A 24,258-nucleotide genomic window follows, 5' to 3' on the forward strand; every position below is an offset into this window, starting at 1 on the left:
GACCTCTGGCAGTCTCTATGGGGGTGCCACAGGGTTCAATTCTCGGGCCAACTCTTTTCTCTGTATACATCAATGATGTCGTTCTTGCTGCTGGTGGGTCTCTGATCCACCTCTATGCAGACGACACCAATCTGTACACTTCTGGCCCTTCTTTGGACACGGTGTTAACTAACCTCCAGACGAGCTTCAATGCCATACATTTCTCCTTCCGTGGACTCCAACTGCTCTTAAATGCAAGTAAAGTAAATGAATGCTCTTCAACCGATCACAGCCAGCACCTGCCCTCCCGTCCAGCATCACTACTCTGGACGGTTCTGACTTAGAATATTTAAATCAATCAAATGTATTTAGCCCTTCTTATATCAGCTGATGTCACAAAGTGCTGTACAGAAACCCAGCCTAAAACCCCAAACAGCAAGCAATGCAGGTGTAGAAGCACGGTGAATAAGAAAACCTCTCTAGAAAGGCCAGAACCTAGGAAGAAACCTAGAGAGGAAACAGGCTATGAGGGGTGGCCAGTCCTCTTACCGGTTGGAGATTATAACAGAACATGGCCAAGATGTTCAAATGTTCAAAGATAACTAGCAGGGTCAGATAATAATAATCACAATGGTTGTCGAGGGTGCAACAGGTCAGCACCTCAGGAGTAAATGTCAGTTGGCTTTTCATAGCCAATCATTCAGAGTATCTCTACCACTCCTGCTGTCTCTAGAGAGTTGAAAACAGCAGGTCTGGGACAGGTAGCATGTCCAGTGAACAGGTCAGGGTTCCATGTTGACAATTACAAATACCTAGATGTCTGGTTAGACTGTAAACTCTCCTTTCAGACTCAAATTAAGCATCTCCAATCCAAAATTAAATCTAGAATCGGCTTCCTATTTCACAACAAAGCATCCTTCACTCACGCCGCCAAACATACCCTCGTAAAACTGACTTTCCTACCAATCCTTGACTTCAGCGATGTCATTTATAAAATAGCCTCCAACACTCTACTCAGCAAATTGGATGCAGTCTATCACAGTGCCATCCGTTTTGTCACCAAAGCCCCATGTACTACCCACCACTGCAACCTGTATGCTCTCGGTGGATGGCCCTCACTTCATATTCGTTGCCAAACCCACTGGCTCCAGGTAATCTATAAGTCTTTGCTAGGTAAAGCCCCGGCTTATCTCAGCTCACTAGTCACCATAGCAGCACCCACCCATAGCAACTACCTTTAAGCATCAGCTGTCAGAGCAGCTCACAGATCACTGCACCTGTACATAGCCCATCTGTAAATAGCCCATCCAACTACCTCATCCACATATTGTTATTTATTATTATTTTTTGCTCCTTTGCTCCTCAGTATCTCTACTTGCACATTCATCATCTGCACATCTATCACCCCAGTGTTAAATTGCTAAATTGTAATTACTTAGCCACTACGGCCTATTTATGGACTTACCTCCCTAATCTTACCTCATTTGCACACACAGTATATAGATTTTTTTCTATTGTGTTATTGACTGTACGTTTGTTTATTCCATGTGTAACTCTGTGTTGTTGTTTGTGTCGCACTGCTTTGCTTTATCTTGGCCAGGTCGAAGTTGTAAATGAGAACTTATTCTCAACTGGCCGACCTGGTTAAATAAAGGCGAAATATATATTTTTTTTAAAGAGGGGGTAATGGTACTGTAGTCTTGTCACAGCCAGGTCAGCAGGGGGGGTAATGGGACTAGAGTCTTGTCTCAGCCATGTCAGCAGGGGGGGTAATGGGACTGTAGTCTTGTCTCAGCCAGGTCAGCGGGGGGGGGGGGGGGGGGGGGGTAATGGGACTGTAGTCATGTATCAGCCAGGTCAGCAGGGGGGGTAATTCGACTGTGGCCTTGTCTCAATCAGGTCAGCAGGGGGGTAATGGGACTATAGTCATGTCTCAGTCAGGTCAGCAGGGGGGTAATGGGACTGTATTCATGTCTCAGCCAGGTCAGACAATCTGGACCCTCTCTTTCTAAAATGTTCTTTTTTTTACTGTAGTCATACAGTAATATAATACTATACATAAGTCCCAACTGATACCTCTCCTCCATGTGACCTACGTGTTGTCTGTACTGACATGTGACCTACTTGTTGTCTGTACTGACATGTGTCCTACTTGTTGTCTGTACTGACATGTGTCCTACTTGTTGTCTGTACTGACATGTGACCTACTTGTTGTCTGTACTGACATGTGACCTACTTGTTGTCTGTACTGACATGTGTCCTACTTGTTGTCTGTACTGACATGTGACCTACTTGTTGTCTGTACTGACATGTGACCTACTTGTTGTCTGTACTGACATGTGTCCTACTTGTCGTAGAGCACCATTGTGTTTGTGAGAGTCTCCTCTTTCCATAGTGGGGTCATATTAGTTTGTATCTGAGAGTCTCCTCTTTCCATAGTGGGGTCATATTAGTTTGTATCTGAGTCTCCTCTTTCCATAGTGGGGTCATATTAGTTTGTAGCTGAGTCTCCTCTTTCCATAGTGGGGTCATATTAGTTTGTAGCTGAGTCTCCTCTTTCCATAGTGGGGTCATATTAGTTTGTATCTGAGAGTCTCCTCTTTCCATAGTGGGGTCATATTAGTTTGTAGCTGAGTCTCCTCTTTCCATAGTGGGGTCATATTAGTTTGTATCTGAGAGTCTCCTCTTTACATGGTGGGGTCATATTAGTTTGTATCTGAGAGTCTCCTCTTTCCATAGTGGGGTCATATTAGTTTGTAGCTGAGTCTCCTCTTTCCATAGTGGGGTCATATTAGTTTGTATCTGAGAGTCTCCTCTTTCCATAGTGGGGTCATATTAGTTTGTAGCTGAGAGTCTCCTCTTTCCATAGTGGGGTCATATTAGTTTGTAGCTGAGTCTCCCCTTTCCATAGTGGGGTCATATTAGTTTGTAGCTGAGAGTCTCCTCTTTCCATAGTGGGGTCATATTAGTTTGTAGCTGAGAGTCTCCTCTTTCCATAGTGGGGTCATATTAGTTTGTAGCTGAGTCTCCTCTTTCCATAGTGGGGTCATATTAGTTTGTAGCTGAGAGTCTCCTCTTTCCTTAGTGGGGTCATATTAGTTTGTAGCTGAGAGTCTCCTCTTTCCATAGTGGGGTCATATTAGTTTGTATCTGAGAGTCTCCTCTTTCCATAGTGGGGTCATATTAGTTTGGAGCTGAGAGTCTCCTCTTTCCATAGTGGGGTCATATTAGTTTGTAGCTGAGAGTCTCCTCTGTCCATAGTGGGGTCATATTAGTTTGTATCTGAGAGTCTCCCCTTTCCATAGTGGGGTCATATTAGTTTGTAGCTGAGAGTCTCCTCTTTCCATAGTGGGGTCATATTAGTTTGTATCTGAGTCTCCTCTTTCCATAGTGGGGTCATATTAGTTTGTAGCTGAGAGTCTCCTCTTTCCATAGTGGGGTCATATTAGTTTGTAGCTGAGAGTCTCCTCTTTCCATAGTGGGGTCATATTAGTTTGTAGCTGAGAGTCTCCCCTTTCCATAGTGGGGTCATATTAGTTTGTAGCTGAGAGTCTCCTCTTTCCATAGTGGGGTCATATTAGTTTGTAGCTGAGTCTCCTCTTTCCATAGTGGGGTCATATTAGTTTGTATCTGAGTCTCCCCTTTCCATAGTGGGGTCATATTAGTTTGTAGCTGAGTCTCCTCTTTCCATAGTGGGGTCATATTAGTTTGTATCTGAGAGTCTCCTCTTTCCATAGTGGGGTCATATTAGTTTGTAGCTGAGAGTCTCCTCTTTCCATAGTGGGGTCATATTAGTTTGTATCTGAGAGTCTCCCCTTTCCATAGTGGGGTCATATTAGTTTGTATCTGAGAGTCTCCTCTTTCCATAGTGGGGTCATATTAGTTTGTAGCTGAGTCTCCTCTTTCCATAGTGGGGTCATATTAGTTTGTATCTGAGTCTCCCCTTTCCATTGTGGGGTCATATTAGTTTGTATCTGAGTCTCCTCTTTCCATAGTGGGGTCATATTAGTTTGTAGCTGAGTCTCCTCTTTCCATAGTGGGGTCATATTAGTTTGTAGCTGAGAGTCTCCTCTTTCCATAGTGGGGTCATATTAGTTTGTATCTGAGTCTCCTCTTTCCATAGTGGGGTCATATTAGTTTGTATCTGAGTCTCCCCTTTCCATAGTGGGGTCATATTAGTTTGTATCTGAGAGTCTCCTCTTTCCATAGTGGGGTCATATTAGTTTGTATCTGAGTCTCCCCTTTCCATAGTGGGGTCATATTAGTTTGTATCTGAGAGTCTCCTCTTTCCATAGTGGGGTCATATTAGTTTGTATCTGAGTCTCCTCTTTCCATAGTGGGGTCATATTAGTTTGTATCTGAGTCTCCCCTTTCCATAGTGGGGTCATATTAGTTTGTATCTGAGAGTCTCCTCTTTCCATAGTGGGGTCATATTAGTTTGTATCTGAGTCTCCTCTTTCCATAGTGGGGTCATATTAGTTTGTAGCTGAGAGTCTCCTCTTTCCATAGTGGGGTCATATTAGTTTATAGCTGAGAGTCTCCCCTTTCCATAGTGGGGTCATATTAGTTTGTAGCTGAGAGTCTCCTCTTTCCATAGTGGGGTCATATTAGTTTGTAGCTGAGAGTCTCCTCTTTCCATAGTGGGGTCATATTAGTTTGTATCTGAGTCTCCTCTTTCCATAGTGGGGTCATATTAGTTTGTAGCTGAGAGTCTCCTCTTTCCATAGTGGGGTCATATTAGTTTGTAGCTGAGAGTCTCCTCTTTCCATAGTGGGGTCATGTTAGTTTGTAGCTGAGAGTCTCCCCTTTCCATAGTGGGGTCATATTAGTTTGTATCTGAGAGTCTCCTCTTTCCATAGTGGGGTCATATTAGTTTGTATCTGAGTCTCCTCTTTCCATAGTGGGGTCATATTAGTTTGTAGCTGAGTCTCCTCTTTCCATAGTGGGGTCATATTAGTTTGTAGCTGAGAGTCTCCTCTTTCCATAGTGGGGTCATATTAGTTTGTATCTGAGTCTCCTCTTTCCATAGTGGGGTCATATTAGTTTGTATCTGAGTCTCCCCTTTCCATAGTGGGGTCATATTAGTTTGTATCTGAGAGTCTCCTCTTTCCATAGTGGGGTCATATTAGTTTGTATCTGAGTCTCCCCTTTCCATAGTGGGGTCATATTAGTTTGTATCTGAGAGTCTTCTCTTTCCATAGTGGGGTCATATTAGTTTGTATCTGAGTCTCCTCTTTCCATAGTGGGGTCATATTAGTTTGTATCTGAGTCTCCCCTTTCCATAGTGGGGTCATATTAGTTTGTATCTGAGAGTCTCCTCTTTCCATAGTGGGGTCATATTAGTTTGTATCTGAGTCTCCTCTTTCCATAGTGGGGTCATATTAGTTTGTATCTGAGTCTCATCCTTCCATAGTGGGGTCATATTAGTTTGTAGCTGAGAGTCTCCTCTTTCCATAGTGGGGTCATATTAGTTTGTATCTGAGTCTCCCCTTTCCATAGTGGGGTCATATTAGTTTGTAGCTGAGAGTCCCCCCTTTCCATAGTGGGGTCATATTAGTTTGTATCTGAGTCTCCTCTTTCCATAGTGGGGTCATATTAGTTTGTATCTGAGTCTCCTCTTTCCATAGTGGGGTCATATTAGTTTGTAGCTGAGTCTCCCCTTTCCATAGTGGGGTCATATTAGTTTGTAGCTGAGTCTCCTCTTTCCATAGTGGGGTCATATTAGTTTGTATCTGAGAGTCTCCTCTTTCCATAGTGGGGTCATATTAGTTTGTAGCTGAGTCTCCTCTTTCCATAGTGGGGTCATATTAGTTTGTATCTGAGAGTCTCCTCTTTCCATAGTGGGGTCATATTAGTTTGTAGCTGAGTCTCCACTTTCCATAGTGGGGTCATATTAGTTTGTAGCTGAGTCTCCTCTTTCCATAGTGGGGTCATATTAGTTTGTATCTGAGAGTCTCCTCTTTCCATAGTGGGGTCATATTAGTTTGTAGCTGAGTCTCCTCTTTCCATAGTGTGGTCATATTAGTTTGTAGCTGAGAGTCTCCTCTTTCCATAGTGGGGTCATATTAGTTTGTATCTGAGAGTCTCCTCTTTCCATAGTGGGGTCATATTAGTTTGTATCTGAGAGTCTCCTCTTTCCATAGTGGGGTCATATTAGTTTGTAGCTGAGTCTCCTCTTTCCATAGTGGGGTCATATTAGTTTGTATCTGAGAGTCTCCTCTTTCCATAGTGGGGTCATATTAGTTTGTATCTGAGAGTCTCCTCTTTCCATAGTGGGGTCATATTAGTTTGTATCTGAGAGTCTCCTCTTTCCATAGTGGGGTCATATTAGTTTGTAGCTGAGTCTCCCCTTTCCATAGTGGGGTCATATTAGTTTGTATCTGAGAGTCTCCTCTTTCCATAGTGGGGTCATATTAGTTTGTAGCTGAGTCTCCTCTTTCCATAGTGGGGTCATATTAGTTTGTATCTGAGAGTCTCCTCTTTCCATAGTGGGGTCATATTAGTTTGTATCTGAGAGTCTCCTCTTTCCATAGTGGGGTCATATTAGTTTGTATCTGAGAGTCTCCTCTTTCCATAGTGGGGTCATATTAGTTTGTAGCTGAGTCTCCTATTTCCATAGTGGGGTCATATTAGTTTATAGCTGAGAGTCTCCTCTTTCCATAGTGGGGTCATATTAGTTTGTAGCTGAGTCTCCTCTTTCCATAGTGGGGTCATATTAGTTTGTAGCTGAGTCTCCTCTTTCCATAGTGGGGTCATATTAGTTTGTAGCTGAGTCTCCTCTTTCCATAGTGGGGTCATATTAGTTTGTATCTGAGAGTCTCCTCTTTCCATAGTGGGGTCATATTAGTTTGTAGCTGAGTCTCCTCTTTCCATAGTGGGGTCATATTAGTTTGTAGCTGAGTCTCCTCTTTCCATAGTGGGGTCATATTAGTTTGTATCTGAGAGTCTCCTCTTTCCATAGTGGGGTCATATTAGTTTGTATCTGAGAGTCTCTCCTTTCCATGGTGGGGTCATATTAGTTTGTAGCTGAGTCTCCTCTTTCCATAGTGGGGTCATATTAGTTTGTAGCTGAGTCTCCTCTTTCCATAGTGGGGTCATATTAGTTTGTATCTGAGAGTCTCTCCTTTCCATGGTGGGGTCATATTAGTTTGTAGCTGAGTCTCCTCTTTCCATAGTGGGGTCATATTAGTTTGTAGCTGAGAGTCTCCTCTTTCCATAGTGGGGTCATATTAGTTTGTAGCTGAGTCTCCTCTTTCCATAGTGGGGTCATATTAGTTTGTATCTGAGAGTCTCCCCTTTCCATAGTGGGGTCATATTAGTTTGTATCTGAGAGTCTCCCCTTTCCATAGTGGGGTCATATTAGTTTGTAGCTGAGAGTCTCCCCTTTCCATAGTGGGGTCATATTAGTTTGTATCTGAGAGTCTCCTCTTTCCATAGTGGGGTCATATTAGTTTGTATCTGAGAGTGTCCCTTTCCATAGCCGGGACATATTCGTTTGTATCTCAGACACACTTTCCACCCAGATGTGGAAGGCCAACATAGGCTGATGCTGTGGATTTTTATGCAGCCAATGCAAAAAAACAGATATCTCTTAAAACTTCTTGCCTCACGGATCCCTTTTACGGGATCATTTTCGTAAACAACCGCTGAATTGCAGAGCGTCAAATTCAAAAATAATACAAAAAATATTTATAACATGGAATCACAAGTGAAATATACCAAAACACAGCTTAGCTTGTTGTTAATCCACCTATCGTATCAGATTTTAAAAATATGCTTTACAGCGAAAGCAATCCAAGCGTTTGTGAGTGTATCAATCACTGCTAGAACAGCTAGCCTTAAATTAGCTTGGTCTTGAAGGTCAGAGAAGCAGTAAAATTAATCGCTTACCTTTGATAATCTTCAGATGTTTGCACTCACGAGACTCCCAGTTACACAACACATTTTATTCTTGTTCGATAAAGATTAGTTTTATAACCAAAAACCACCATTTGGTTTGTCCGTTATGTTCAGAAAACCACAAGCTCGTTCCGGTACTGAAGGGCAGACGAAAATTCCAAAAAGTATCCGTAATGTTCGTAGAAACATGTCAAAGGTTTTTTATAATCAATCCTCATACATAATCGATCATATTTCAACCGGACGGTAAACTGCTCAATACTACAGAGAAAGAAAATGTTAAGCCACATCTCTCCTGCGCAGAAACTAATCAAAGGACACCTGACGCATTTTGATAAATCTCACTCATTTTTCAAAATAAAAGCTTGAAACTATGTCTAAAGCCTGGTCACAGCCTGAGGAAGCCATTGGAAAATTAATCTGGTTGATACCCCTTTAAATGGAGGAGGGGCAAGCAATGGAACAGGGATAAAAATGGAACAGGGATAAAATAATTTAAAAAAGCACTTCCGGGTTGGAGGTCCTCAGGTTTTCGCCTGCTAAATCAGTTCTGTTATACTCACAGACAATATTTTGACAGTTTTGGAAACTTCAAATCAAATCAAATCAAGTTTATTTTATATAGCCCTTCGTACATCAGCTAATATCTCGAAGTGCTGTACAGACACCCAGCCTAAAACCCCAAACAGCAAGCAATGCAGGTGTAGAAGCACGGTGGCTAGGAAAAACTCCCTAGAAAGGCAAGAACCTAGGAAGAAACCTAGAGAGGAACCAGGCTATGAGGGGTGGCCAGTCCTCTTCTGGCTGTGCTGGGTGGAGATTATAACAGAACTATGCCAAGATGTTCAAAATGTTCATAAGTGACAAGCATGGTCAAATAATAATCATGAATAATTTTCAGTTGGCTTTTCATAGCCGATCATCAAGAGTTGAAAATAGCAGGTCCGGGACAGGTGGCGGTTCCATAACCGCAGGCAGAACAGCTGAAACTGGAATAGCAGCAAGGCCAGGTGGACTGGGGACAGCAAGGAGCCATCACGCCCGGCAGCCCCGACGCACGGTCCCAGGGCTCAGGTCCTCCGAGAGAGAGAAAGAGAGAGAGAAGGAGAGAATTAGAGAGAGCCAAGATTTTCAAAATGTTCATAAATGACAAGCATGGTCAAATAATAATCAGGAATAAATGTCAGTTGGCTTTTCATAGCCGATCATTAAGAATTGAAAACAGCAGGTCTGGGACAGGTAGGGGTTCCATAACCGCAGGCAGAACAGTTGAAACTGGAATAGCAGCAGGGCCAGGCGGACTGGGGACAGCAAGGAGTCATCATGCCCGGTAGTCCTGACGTATGGTCCTAGGGCTCCGGTCCTCCGAGAGAGAGAAAGAAAGAGAGAACGAGAGAATTAGAGAGAGCATACTTAAATTCACACAGGACACTGGATAAGATAGGAGAAGTACTCCAGGTATAACCAACTGACCCTAGCCCATAAACTACTGCAGCATAAATACTGGAGGCTGAGACAGGAGGGGTCAGGAGACACTGTGGCCCCATCCGATGATACCCCCGGACAGGGCCAAACAGGAAGGATATAACCCCACCCACTCTGTCAAAGCACAGCCCCCACACCACTAGAGGGATATCTTCAACCACCAACTTACAATCCTGAGACAAGGCCGAGTATAGCCCACAAAGATCTCCACCACAGCACAAACCAAGGGGGGGCGCCAACCCAGACAGGAAGATCACGTCAGTAACTCAACCCACTCAAGTGACGCACCCCTCCTAGGGACGGCATGAAAGAGCACCAGTAAGCCAGTGACTCAGCCCCTGTAATAGGGTTAGGGGCAGAGAATCCCAGTGGAGAGAGGGGAACCGGCCAGGCAGAGACAGCAAGGGCGGTTCGTTGCTCCAGAGCCTTTCCGTTCACCTTCACACTCCTGGGCCAGACTACACTCAATCATATGACCTACTGAAGAGATAAGTCTTCAGTAAAGACTTAAAGGTTGAGACCGAGTCTGCGTCTCTCACATGGGTAGGCAGACTATTCCATAAAAATGGAGATCTATAGGAGAAAGCCCTGCCTCCCGCTGTTTGCTTAGAAATTCTAGGGACAATTAGGAGGCCTGCGTCTTGTGACCGTAGCGTACGTGTAGGTATGTACGGCAGGACCAACTCGGAAAGATAGGTAGGAGCAAGCCCATGTAACGCTTTATAGGTTAACAGTAAAACCTTGAAATCAGCCCTTGCCTTAACAGGAAGCCAGTGTAGGGAGGCTAGCACTGGAGTAATATGATCAAATTTCTTGGTTCTAGTCAGGATTCTAGCAGCCGTATTTAGCACTAACTGAAGTTTATTTAGTGCTTTATCCGGGTAACCGGAAAGTAGAGCATTGCAGTAGTCTAACCTAGAAGTAACAAATGCATGGATTAATTTTTCTGCATCATTTTTGGACAGAAAATTTCTGATTTTTGCAATGTTACGTAGATGGAAAAAAGCTGTCCTTGAAACAGTCTTGATATGTTCGTCAAAAGAGAGATCAGGGTCAAGAGTAACGCCGAGGTCCTTCACAGTTTTATTTGAGACGACTTTACAACCATCAAGATTAATTGTCAGATTTAACAGAAGATCTCTTTGTTTCTTGGGACCTAGAACAAGCATCTCTGTTTTGTCCGAGTTTAAAAGTAGAAAGTTTGCAGCCATCCACTTCCTTATGTCTGAAACACAGGCTTCTAGCGAGGGCAATTTTGAGGCTTCACCATGTTTCATTGAAATGTACAGCTGTGTGTCATCCGCATAGCAGTGAAAGTTAACATTATGTTTTCGAAACTTTAGAGTGTTTTCTATCCTAATCTGTCAATTATATGCATTTTCTAATATCTGAGCCTGAGAAATAGTCCGTTTATCTTGAGAATGTTATTTTTCCAAACATAAAAATTCTGCCCCCTAGCTGAAAGAAGTTAAATTGACGGATTTTGATGGGGATTTTTGTAGTATGTTAAACTTCTTGTCAATAGGGGGCGCTGTTTTCACTTTGGAAAAAATCGTGCCCAAATGAAACGGCCTCGTACTCTGTTCTAGATCATACAATATGCATATTATTATTACTATTGGATAGAAAACACTCAGAAGTTTCTAAAACTGTTTGAATTATGTCTGTGAGTAAAACAGAACTCATTTTGCAGCAAACTTCCATGCAGGAAGTGAAAAATCTGAAAACGAGGCTCTGTTTCAGGGCCTTGCCTATTCAATTGTCTTATATTTATCGATATGCATGCACTTCATTACCCTTACACTAGATGTCAACAGGCAGTGGAAGGTGGAATGGGGTGTCTAACTTGATCTGAGGTCGAACAAGAGCTTTTGGAGTGGCAGGTCAGGAAATTCCTTTGTCTACCAAGGCGCGCAAAGCACCTCCATATTGTCTTCTGATAAGTGTTCGGTTTACACGGCGAATATCTCCGGCTCTGATTTTATTTGATACATGTGATAATAACATCGTAAAGTAGGTTTTTTCAACCGAGTTTCATCAGATTATTCAACGTTTATTGGAACGTTTTCCGTTCTTTGCATCGAGAGAAAATGGGAATGTTATCAACATTGGCTAGCATTGTGGCGCGAATTCGACAGAAGAAAGGACATTCTAAAACCAAACAACGATTTATTCTGGACCAAGGACTCCTTGTACAAGATTCTGATGGAAGCTCAGCAAAAGTAAAAACATTTTATGATGTTATTTCGTATTTCTGTGGAAAATGTTGATTCCTATCCTCCGCCGTTTTGGCGAGCGCTGTCTCGCAATAACGCAAGCTGTTTGTTATGGTTAATAATCTAACATGGCGGTTGCATTAAGAACCAGTGTATCTTTAATTTGCCATACAACAAGTATTTTTATGTAAAGTTTATGATGAGTTCTTTGGTCAGATTAGGTGAGTGTCCAAAATATCTCCGGACATTCTGGTGAATTGTTGCTACGTATTCACAATGTGTAACCACGATTTGCAGCTCTAAATATGCACATTTTCGAACAAAACATAAGTGTATTGTATAATCTGATGTTATAAGACTGTCATCTGATGAAGTTGTTCAAAGTTAGTGATTAATTTTATATCTTTTGCTGGTTTTTGCGATAGCTACCTTTTGCGGTGAATAAATGCATTTGTGTGTTTGGCTATTGTGGTAAGCTAATATAATTGTATATTGTGTTTTCGCTGTAAAACACTTAAACAATCTGAAATATTGGCTGGATTCACAAGATGTTTATCTTTCATTTGCTGTACACCCTGTATTTTTCATAAATGTTTTATGATGAGTATTTATTTATTTCACGTTGCTCTCTGTAATTATTCTGGCTGCTTCGGTGCTATTTGTGATGGTAGCTGCAATGTAAAACTATGATTTATACCTCAAATATGCACATTTTTCGAACAAAACAAAAATGTATTGTATAACATGTTATGTTATAAGACTGTCATCTGATGAAGTTGTTTCTTGGTTAGTGACTAATTATATCTCTATTTGGTCGGTTTTGTGATAGCTACCTATGCGGTAGAAACATGGTGAAAATATGCGGTTGAGTCTTTGGCTATTATGGTTAGCTAATAGAAATACATATTGTGTTTTCGCTGTAAAACATTAAAAAAATTGGAAATTATGGCTGGATTCACAAGATGTTTATCTTTCATTTGCTGTATTGGACTTGTGATTTCATGAAAATTATATTATATGATATCCCTGTCCCGTTAGGCTAGGCTATGCTAGTCAGCTTCTTTGATGAGGTGGATCCCGGAGAGAGAAGTGGTAGAGGTTAATAAGATTCAGGTACGAATGTGTCAATAGACTATTAAGGAAATTAATATCTGTGGTACAGCTCAGTGTTTACATCATGTACCATAGTGATAGTTCTCTCTGTGTGTTTCAGTGTTTACATCATGTATCGTAGTGATAGTTCTCTCTGTGTGTTTCAGTGTTTACATCATGTACCATAGTGATAGTTCTCCCTGTGTGTTTCAGTGCTGTTGAGTACACTGGTATACTGTAGCCTCGGACAAGGTGGAGGTGAGAACATTTCTCTATATTCATCACCTGTTCTATAATAGTAACATTTCTCTATATTCATCACCTGTTCTATAATAGTAACATTTCTCTATATTCATCACCTGTTCTATAATAGTAACATTTCTCTATATTCATCACCTGTTCTATAATAGTAAAAAATGTCTATATTCATCACCTGTTCTATAGTAGTAACAATGCTTTTTCCGTAAAGTTTTTAAAAAATCTGACAGTGGTTGCATTAAGGAGAAGTCTATCTTTAATTCTGTGAATAACACTTGTATCTTTTATCAATGCTTATTATGAGTATTTCTGGGATTTCTGTGGCTATCTGCAAGATCACCTGATGTTTTGGAATTGAAACATTACTGCACATAACGCGCCAATGTAAACTGAGATTTTTGGATATAAATATGCACATTATCGAACAAAACATACATGTATTGTGTAACATGATGTCCTATGAGTGTCATCTGATGAAGATCATCAAAGGTTAGTGATTCATTTGATCAATATTTCTGCTTTTTGTGACTCCTATCTTTGTCTGGGAAAATGGCTGTGTGTTTTTTTGACTCTGAACTAACATAATCATATGTCGCTGTAAAGCATTTTTGAAATCGGACACCATAGATTAACAAGATGTTTATCTTTCATTTTCTGTATTGGACTTGTTAATGTGTGAAAGTTACATATTTAAAAAATATTTTTGAATTTCCCGCGCTGCCTTTTCAGCTGAATGTCGTCGAGGGGAAAGCGGAAAGGTTAACCAGAATTTAAGCTTTCAACCGAGATAAGGCACTTATATGTACCTAAATGTTTAAAATCCATACATTTTACGATTATTTATTTGGGACAGAGTAGCAGGCAGTTTACTCTGGGCACACATTTCATGCAAAAGTGAAAATGCTGCCCCCTATCCCAAACAGGTTGTAATCTAACTGCTCCGATTTACAGTAGCTATTACAGCGAAAGTATGCCATGTGATTGTTTGAGGACGGCGCTCCACTTCAAAATATTTTTCCACCGGCACAGGTTTCATAAATTCACAAATTGCGATTAAATATTCACTTACTTTTTGAAAATCTTCCTCTGATTTGTCATCTAACGGGTCCCAGCTATAACATGCAATGTCGTTTTGTTAGATAAAATCCTTCTTTATATACCAAAAAGTCTGTTTATTTGGCGCCATTGATTTGAGTAATCCACTGATCAACATGCAGAGAAAGGAATCCGAAAACTTAGTTTCAACAAGTCAAAATACGTTTCTAATTACTCCTCAGATACCCTAAAATGTAATTAAACTACAATATTTCTTACGGAAAGAAGCATGTTCAATAGGAAACCGATTTTAGCAGGTGCGTCCTGTCTTCATGGCGTGCGCAAACACGAATTTCCAAGACTGTGTCCCTGTACTAAAACTGATATTTCTTCTTCGTTTTTGAAGTTACAAGCCTAAAACCTTGATCATAGACACCCTGTGGAAGCCATAAGAATTGCATCCAGGGAGCTAATCTTCAAAATGATCTGATACTTGCCATTCTAAGAGGATGGTCTCTCTAAATAAAACAATTCTGGTTGGTTTTTCTTTGGACTCCTACCATATCTATTGTGTTATATTCACCTACATTATATTAACATTTCTACAAACTTCAAAGTGTTTTCTTTCCAATGGTACCAATTATTTGCATATCCTGGCTTCAGGGCCTGAATGGAGTTTAGTTTAAACTTAGTTATGACTTAGGGATGACATGCCAGTAACAAATGCTGACACTACACATCCAATTATCTGACCAAATTATGAAAGAACAAGAATTGTGCTTTTGAATTCCGTAAAGTCAGTGTGAAATTATTGTTGTCTATTAACAATGACAAGCCACCGGGGTCTGGATGGAAAATTACTGAGGATAATAGCGGACGATATTGCCACTCCTACTTGCCATATCTTCAATTTAAGCCTACTAGAAAGCGTGTGCCCTCAGGCCTGGAGGGAAGCAAAAGTCATTCCGCTACCCAAGAATAATAAAGCCCCCTTTACTGGCTCAAATAGCCAACCAATCAGCCTGTTACCAACCTCTAGTAAACTTCTGGAAAATTTGTGTTCAACCAGATGCAATGCTATTTTACAGTAAACAAATTGACAACAGACTATCAGCACGTTTATAGGGAAGGGCATTCAACAAGCACAGATCTTACACAAATGACTGATGATTGGCTGAGAGAGAGAAATGACTGATGATTGGCTGAGAGAGAGAAATGACTGATGATTGGCTGAGAAGAGAAATTAAGGGACATGTTACTCATAATCTGAGCTCAGAGTCCAGCCAAAGAAATTTTCATGAGCACTAGGTCCAGACAAAATCTCGAAAAGTTCCATTACAGGTCGTAGAAACATATCAAACGATGTATGGAATCAATCTTTAGGATGTTTTTAACATAAATCATCAATAATGTTCCAACCCGAGAATTCCATTGTCTTTAGCACTGGAACGAGAGCCAACTTTGTCGGGAGCGCGCATCACGAGCTTGAGACACTGCCAGACCACTGACTCATTCAGCTCCCATCCCCCCTCCTTTGTAGCAGAAGCCTGAAACTAGTTTCTAAAGACGGTTGACATCTAGTGGAAGCCTTAGGAAGTGCAACCAGACCGCATAGACACTGTGTATTCGGTAGGCCAAGAGTTGAAAAACTACAAACCTCAGATTTCCCACTTCCTGGTTGGATTTTTTTCTCAGGCTTTTGCCTGTCATATGAGTTCTGTTATACTCACAGACATCATTCAAACAGTTTTAGAAACTTCAGAGTGTTATCTATCAAATACTCCTAATAATATGCATATATTAGCATCTGGGACTGAGTAGGAGGCAGTTTACTCTGGGCACGCTTTTCATCCAAACGTGAAAAGAATGCCCACTATCCATAAGAAGTTAACTAATCACTGATCATAATCTTGATGTGATTGGCCTGACTGAAACATGGCTTTAGCCTGATGAATTTACTGTGTTAAATGAGGCCTCACCTCCTGGTTACGCTAGTGACCATATCCCCCGCTCATCATGCAAAGGCGGAGGTGTTGCTAACTTTTACAATAGCAAATTGTCACGACTTCCGCCGAAGTCGGTCCCTCTCCTTGTTCGAGCGGCGTTCGGCGGTCGACGTCACCGGCCTTCTAGCCATCGCCGATCCACGTTTTAATTTAATTTTCCATTTGTTTTGTCCTTGTCTTACACACCTGGTTTCAATCCCCCAATTACTTGTCATTATTTAACCCTCTGTTCCCCCATGTTTGTTATTAATACATGCAATGTATTATTATGATCTATAGTAGTAATGGAGACAATATGTATTAATATGAGACTACGAGTAGTAAAGGGGATATTTAATGTATTAACTATAGTAGTAAAGGAGACATTCAATGTATAAAAATTAGTTATAGACTATAGTAGTAAAGGAGCCATTGTCACGTTCGTCGTAGTGTATTAACTATAGTAGTAAAGGAGACATTCAATGTATTAACTATAGTAGTAAAGGGGATATTTAATGTATTAACTATAGTAGTAAAGGAGACATTCAATGTATAAAAATTAGTTATAGACTATAGCAGTAAAGGAGACATTCAATGTATTAACTATAGTAGTAAAGGAGCCATTGTCACGTTCGTCGTAGTGAGGAGACCAAGGCGCAGGGTGATTTGAATACATTCTTCTTTAATAAATGAACAACACTTAAACAAACTAACAAAATTACAAAACGAACGTGAAGCTAATATAACGAGTGCTGACAGGCAACTACACATAGACAATAACCCACCCACGTCACACCCTAACCTGACCAAAATAATACAGAAAACATATACTGACTGATGACACGCACCTCAGGGCAAGTGCGGGGAAGAGGCACAGGACGTACTGGACTGTGGAGGCGCACTGGAGACCTGATGCGTGGGACCGGTACAGGTGGCACCGGGCTGATGCTCTGCAGCGCTCTCAATGCCAGCACCTCTCTCCGGAATCTTGCGTCGAACTCTTCAATCGACTCCCTGACTGGCTCTGGTTCACTCCTCGGCTCCGCCGACTGCTCCATATGCCCACCCCAAAATTTTCCTTAGGGTTTCTGTGGCCTTCCTCCCCGACGTCGTTGCTGTCCTCTCATGCTCCTAGGCGACTCCCGCCAAGGAAGGCAATCCTGTCCGGCCAGGATTTCCTCCCAAATCCAGGATCCCTTCCCATCCAGGATCTCTTCCCAAGTTCAGGATACTTCCTCCTCCTTGGTCCTTTGTTGGTGGGATCTTCTGTCACGGTCGTCGTATGGAATTGACCAAGGCGAAGCATGGTATGCGTACATGATCTTTTAATGAATGAACACTGAACAAAAAACAACAAAATCAACGAACGAAACGTGAAGCTATACAAATAGTGCTGACAGGCAACTAAACATAGACAAGATCCCACAAACACAAAGGAGGAAAATGGCTACCTAAATATGATCCCCAATCAGAGACAACGATAAACAGCTGCCTCTGATTTGGAACCATATCAGGCCAACATAGAAATACAAAACACCTGGATGACCCACCCAAGTCCCTATCACGCCCCAACCAACACAGAGAATAAACAGCTAACTAAGTTCAGGGCGTGACAAGTAAAGGATACATGCAATGTATTAAAACATCTTCTAACTAGGGGGCGCAATTTTAACATTTGGCAAAATATGCGTACCCATTTTAAACTGCCTATTTCTCAGCCCCCCGAAACTAGAATATGCATATAATAGTCAGATTAGGATAGAAAACACTCTGAAGTTTCCAAAACTGTAAGAATTTTGTCTGTGAGTTAATCCATCTGTCGTCTCAGATTTTGAAATTATCCAGCGAAAGCAATACTTGCATTTGTGTAAATGTATCGATCGCTCGACAAAACAATAAGAACAGCTAGCACCAGGTAACTCGGTAACAAAAACCAGCAAAGCAATCAAATGAATCGTTTACCTTTGTTGATCTTCGGTTGGTTTCACTCACGTGACTCCCAGTTAGACAGCAAATGTTGTTTTGTTGCATAAAGATATGTTTTATATCCAAATACCTCCGTTTGTTTGATGCGTCATCACAAGTAATCCACCGGAAAAAGCGTTCGCGACAACTGCAGAAAAAAATTCAAATGATATCCATAATGTCCACATAAACATGTCAAACGTTGTTTTTGATCCAACTTCAGGGTGTTTTTCACATATCTATTCGATAATAAATCAACCGGGACAGTTGGCTTTTCACTAGGAGCGAGAGAGACAATGGCTACCTTTCAGATTTGCGCAAAAATCACCCAGAGAGCCCCCACCTGTCCACTTACCCAATGTGCTCTTAGGGAAGACATAGAAAAAAGAGGTCTTATTGATGAGACTTCACATATGCGATAGGAAGGCATTGGAACACAGCTCTCAAAATGAGTGCCACTTCCTGCTTGAAATTTTCTGCAATATCAGTTCTGTTTAACTTCTAATTGGTCCCAATCCCGGATCCAGGAGCACCCTCATCAGTAAAAAAGCTGACTAGCATAGCCTAGCATAGCGCCACAAGTAAATACTAGCATCTAAATATCATGAAATCACAAGTCCAAGACACCAGATGAAAGATACACATCTTGTGAATCCAGCCATCATTTCTGATTTTGAAAATGTTTTACAGGGAAGACACAATATGTATTTCTATTAGCTAACCACGATAGCAAAAGACTCAACTTTTTTTTCTCCACCATTTTCTTACTGCATAGGTAGCTATCACAAATTCCACCAAATAAAGATATAAATAGTCACTAACCAAGAAACAACTTCATCAGATGACAGTCTGATAACATAGTTATTGTATAGCATATGTTTTGTTCGAAAAATGTGCATATTTCAGGTATAAATCATAGTTTGACATTGCAGCCACCATCACAAAATCTCACCAAAGCGGCTAGAATAACTACAGAGACCAACGTGAATTACCTAAATACTCATCATAAAACATTTATGAAAAACACACAGCGTACAGCAAATGAAAGACCAACATCTTGTGAATCCAGACAATATTTCAGATTTTTTAAGTGTTTTACAGCGAAAACACAATATAGCATTATATTAGCTTACCACCATATCTTATATAGATATTAAACTATATAGACGCCCTGACCAAACCAAAAGAGAGACATAAAAAGGATCTCTAAGGTCAGGGCGAGACACACAGAGCCACATCAAATCACAGAAACACTCATAATAAACATAAATAAAAGATACAAGTGTTATTCACAGATTTAAAGATATACTTCTCCTTAATGCAACCGCTGTGTCAGATTTCAAAAAGACTTTACGGAAAAAGCAAACCATGCAATAATCTGAGTACGGCTGGAGCTGTGATCCTGGAGAGACCTGTTTATATATGATGTTTATATATTATATACAGCTGGAGCTGTGATCCTAGAGAGACCTGTTTATATATGATGTTTATATATCATATACAGCTGGAGCTGTGATCCTGGAGAGCCTTGCCCTTCCTGTGACTGGGGGAGATTCTGTGACTCTGCGCTGCAGATATCAGGGAACTCCCTCCAACCTCACAGCTGATTTCTACAAAGATGGATCCCTCATCGGGACTGAGACTACAGGAGAGATGACCATCCCTGCAGTATCCAAGTCAGATGAAGGACTCTACAAGTGTAACAACTCTGAAGGAGAATCACCAGAGAGCTGGATGACAGTGACAGGTGAGAATATGAGAAACCTTGACATTCAGATTATTTGGTCTTTCTTTACCCTGTTAAGCTGTGCTAAAACCTGCATTATAAAGTGGGTGGTTCCAGCCCTGAATGCTGATTGGCTGGAAGCCGTGGTATATCGGACCGTATACCAAGGGTGTGACAAAACATTTATTTTTATGCCGAAAGAGTCAGAATCTCATCTTCTCATGACCTTATCTCTCTCTCTCACTCCCTCCTCTCGATCTCCCCCCTCGCTCTCTATCCCTGACTCTCTTTCTCAGATATATCTCTTCCTGACTCTCTGAGTGTCAGTCCTGACAGATCTCAGTTCTTTAAATATGAGTCTGTCTCTCTGAGCTGTGAGGTTCAGGGGAACTCTGCTGGATGGAGAGTGATGAGGAACGCAGAGAGAGGAAAGCTTTCAGAGTGTGTTACTGACTGGGGAAAACAACAAGAGTCTTCATGCATCGTGTTGCTAATACCATCAGACAGTGGAGTGTACTGGTGTGAGTCTGGGTCTGGAGAACACAGCAATGCTGTCAACATCACAGTACATGGTATGTCCACAAACACTATCTACTAACATTATAGTGTTTAGTGGTTCATCTGGTTTCAGATAGCTGATGTTATGTTTATATATGATGTTTATATATTATATACATTCAACTGAAGTCAGGTGCAGGAGAGCAGAGATGAGTGAACAGAACTTTATTTGGCAGAAGGAAAACAGTCGGACGCAACTGCGTAACAACACTCAAAAGCGAATAGCGCACTCGTCACACAAATAATGTACAGCATACAATACCACGGGTTCCAAACAAGACCCGGCGACAAACCAGCATGAAGCGTCACACATGACATGTAACGAACAATTACACACACAGACATGGGGGGGAACAGAGGATAATATACACGTAGAGTGATGAGGGGATGTAAAACAGGTGTGCGGAAAAACAAGACAAAACAAATGGAAAATGAAAGGTGGAGCGGCGATGGCTAGAAGACCGGTGACGTCGACCACCGAGCACCGCCCGAACAAGGAGAGGAGCCGACTTCGGCGGGAGTCGTGACAATACAGCTGGAGCTGTGATCCTGTAGAGACCTGTTTATATATGATGTTCATATATTATATACAGCTGGTGCTGTGATCCTGGAGAGCCCTGTTTATATATGATGTTCATATATTATATACAGCTGGAGCTGTGATCCTGGAGAGACCTGTTTATATATTATATACAGCTGGAGCTGTGATCCTGGAGTGACCTGTTTATATATGATGTTTATATATTATATACAGCTGGAGCTGTGATCCTGGAGAGACCTGTTTATATAGGATGTTTATATATTATATACAGCTGGAGCTGTGATCCTGGAGAGACCTGTTAATATATTATATACAGCTGGAGCTGTGATCCTGGAGAGACCTGTTAATAAATGATGTTTATATATTATATACAGCTGGAGCTGTGATCCTGGAGAGACTTGTTAATATATGATGTTTATATATTATATACAGATGGAGCTTTGATCCTGGAGAGACCTGTTTATATAGTATATACAGCTGGAGCTGTGATCCTGGAGAGTCCTGTTTATATATGATGTTTACATATTATATACAGCTGGAGCTGTGATCCTGGAGAGACCTGTTTATATATGATGTTTATATATTATATACAGATGGAGCTGTGATCCTGGAGAGCCCTGCCCTTCCTGTGAATGGGGGAGATTCTGTGACTCTGCGCTGCAGATATCAGGGAGCTCCCTCTAACCTCACAGCTGATTTCTACAAAGATGGATCCCTCATCAGGAATGAGACTACAGGAGAGATGACCATCCCTGCAGTATCCAAGTCAGATGAAGGACTCTACAAGTGTACCAACTCTGAAGGAGAATCACCAGAGAGCTGGATGACTGTGACAGGTGAGAATATGAGAAACCTTGACATTCAGATTATTTGGTCCTTAGTTACACTGTTAAGTGGTGCTAAAACCTATAAACTGGGTGGTTCCAACCCTCAATGCTGATTGGCTTGGAAGCCTTTGTATCCCACGGTATAGCAAAACATGTATTTTTACTGCTCTCATTACCGGTTGATAACCGGTTTATAATAAAGCACCTTAGTGGTTTGTGGTAAATGGCGATGCATATGATCAGTATATTGGCCATATACTGTAAAACACCTGTAAAACACCTTTTGCTTCAATATGTATGGTAGTAACATGTCTAACACTGTATTTGCTGTAACTAACCATGGAAATATACTGAACATTTTACATTCATAAACAGAATACTAAATCTGTGTTCATGTACAGTACGGTATATATACAGTTGAAGTCGGAAGTTTACATACACTTAGGTTGGAGTCATTAAAACTTGTTTTTCAACCACTCCACAAATGTCTTGTTAAACAAACTATAGTTTTGGCAAGTCGGTTAGGATATCTACTTTGTGCATGACACAAGTAATTTTTCCAACAATTGTTTTCAGATAGATTATTTTACTTATAATTCACTGTATTACAATTCCAGTGGGTCAAACGTTTACATACACTAAGTTGACTGTGCCTTTAAAAGCTTCTAATAGGCTAACTGCCATCATTCGAGTCAATTGGAAGTGTACCTGTGGATGTATTTCAAGGCCTACTATCAAACTCAGTGCCTCTTTGCTTTACATCATGGGAAAATCTAAATAAATAATTTAAGACCTCAGAAAATAAATTGTAGACCTCCACAAGTCCGGTTCATCCTTGGGAGCAATTTCCAAACGCCTGAAGGTACCATGTTCATCTGTACAAACAATAGTACGCAAGTTTAAACACCATGGGACCACGCAGCCGTCATACCGCTCAGGATGGAGACGCGTTCTGTCTCCTAGAGATGAACGTACTTTGGTGCGAAAAATGAAGGGGAAAAAAACAGAACAGCAAAGGACCTTGTGAAGATGCTGGAGGAAACAGGTACAAAAGTATCTATGTCCACAGTAAAACGTGTCCTATATCAACATAACCTGAAAGGCCGCTCAGCAGAGAAGAAGCCACTGCTCAAAAACCGCCATTAAAAAGCCAGACTACGGTTTGCAACTGCACATGGGGACAAAGGTCATACTTTTTGGAGAAATGTCCTCTGGTCTGATGAAACAGAAAAAATGACCATCGTTATACTTGGAGGAAAAAGAGGGAAGCTTGCAAGCCGAAGAACACTATCCCAATCGTGAAGCACGGGGGTGGCAGCATCATGTTCTGCTCCCCATTCCCAGTTGCTAATATATGCATATTATTATTCATATTGGATAGAAAACACTATGAAGTTTCTAAAACTGTTTGAATTATGTCTGTGAGTATAACGGAACTCGCATGGCAGGCAAAAACCTGAAGTTCCACTTCCTGTTTGTATTTTTTCTGGGGGTGCCAATTTTCAACCAAGCTCTCATTGAAATCACAGAGAGATATTGATGAGTTTTCACTTCCTACGGCTTCCACTAGATGTCAACAGTCAATAGAACTTTGTCTGATGAATCTAATGTGAAGGGGGGCCGAAGGAGACAGGAATGAGTAATCACTTCCACGGGCTGATCACGCATTCACCATGCTCCTTCACATGAGGAGGACGTCCGTTCTACCGCTCTTCTGAAGTCAATCTAATTCTCCGGTTGGAACGTTATTCAAGATGCATGTTAACAACATTCTAAAGATTGATTCAATACATCGTTTGACATGTTTCTACTGACTGTTACGGAACTTTTGGACATTTCATCACGTTATAGTGGAGGCGCTTTGTGACTTTGGAATTGTTTACCGAAGGCGCGAACCAAAGTAGCTAATTTGACATAAATAACGGACATTAACGAACAAGTCAAGCATTTATTGTGGACCTGGGATTCCTAGGACTGCATTCTGATGAGTTCATCAAAGGTAAGGAAACATTTATCATGTATTTTCTGGTTTCTGTTGACCCCAACATGGCGGCTAATTTGGCTGTTGTTCTGAGCTCCGTCTCAGATTATTTATTTTTCCCGTGAAAGAGGTATTGTAGTTGTAGTAATTTAGTTTGCTAGCCGGGAGATGCGCCTGACTCAGGTCACTCAGGTCACTCGGTGGCATCTAGCTAGCTGTGATGATCACATGCTTTTACACCTGCATTTTTTTGCTGTTTGGGGTTTTAGGCTGGGTTTCTGTACAGCACTTTGAGATATCAGCTGATGTACAAGGGGCTTTATAAAATACATTTGAATTGAGTAATGGTCCAGGATTTACGGCAGGAATCCGGCGTTGTAGTGGAGAAAAACAGTCAGAGGCTGGCAGGTATTATCCAGGTTAAAAAAAACTTCTGGTGCCTGTGCAAAGGGTAAAGGCCGCTAGCAGTGGATAACAATGACTAGATAGCTAGATAGCTAGTAGCTAATTAGCTTCTGATGGCTGTCTTCTGATGAAAGTTTTGGAAAGTTTTGGCTATAAGGTCAAAAAAAAAAAATTTGAGGATCCGTGTCACATTGAATGACCAGAAGGTATTTTTTATTAAAAAATGGAAAAGAGGTTGAAAAATAAATTGAAATGTATACAAAAAAATATAAAAAGTAAATGAGAGGACGACAAGCCACGTCTGCA

At 41.1% G+C, this 24,258-nt stretch overlaps 1 protein-coding gene across 1 annotated transcript in view; it reads left to right on the forward strand.

The window, feature by feature from the left end:
- The window catches only part of LOC139561632 (Fc receptor-like protein 5), a gene marked incomplete in the record, with an annotated part of 1,233,720 nt that overhangs the window by 1,034,882 nt on the left and 174,580 nt on the right, over positions 1 to 24,258 (forward strand). The window contains 3 exon segments of the mRNA XM_071378856.1: positions 19,419 to 19,661; positions 19,937 to 20,212; positions 21,333 to 21,575. Coding sequence (XP_071234957.1) covers positions 19,419 to 19,661; positions 19,937 to 20,212; positions 21,333 to 21,575 — 762 coding nt within the window.

Source organism: Salvelinus alpinus, chromosome 31 (genome assembly GCF_045679555.1).
Source record: "Salvelinus alpinus chromosome 31, SLU_Salpinus.1, whole genome shotgun sequence".
Taxonomy (NCBI): Eukaryota; Metazoa; Chordata; class Actinopteri; order Salmoniformes; family Salmonidae; genus Salvelinus; species Salvelinus alpinus.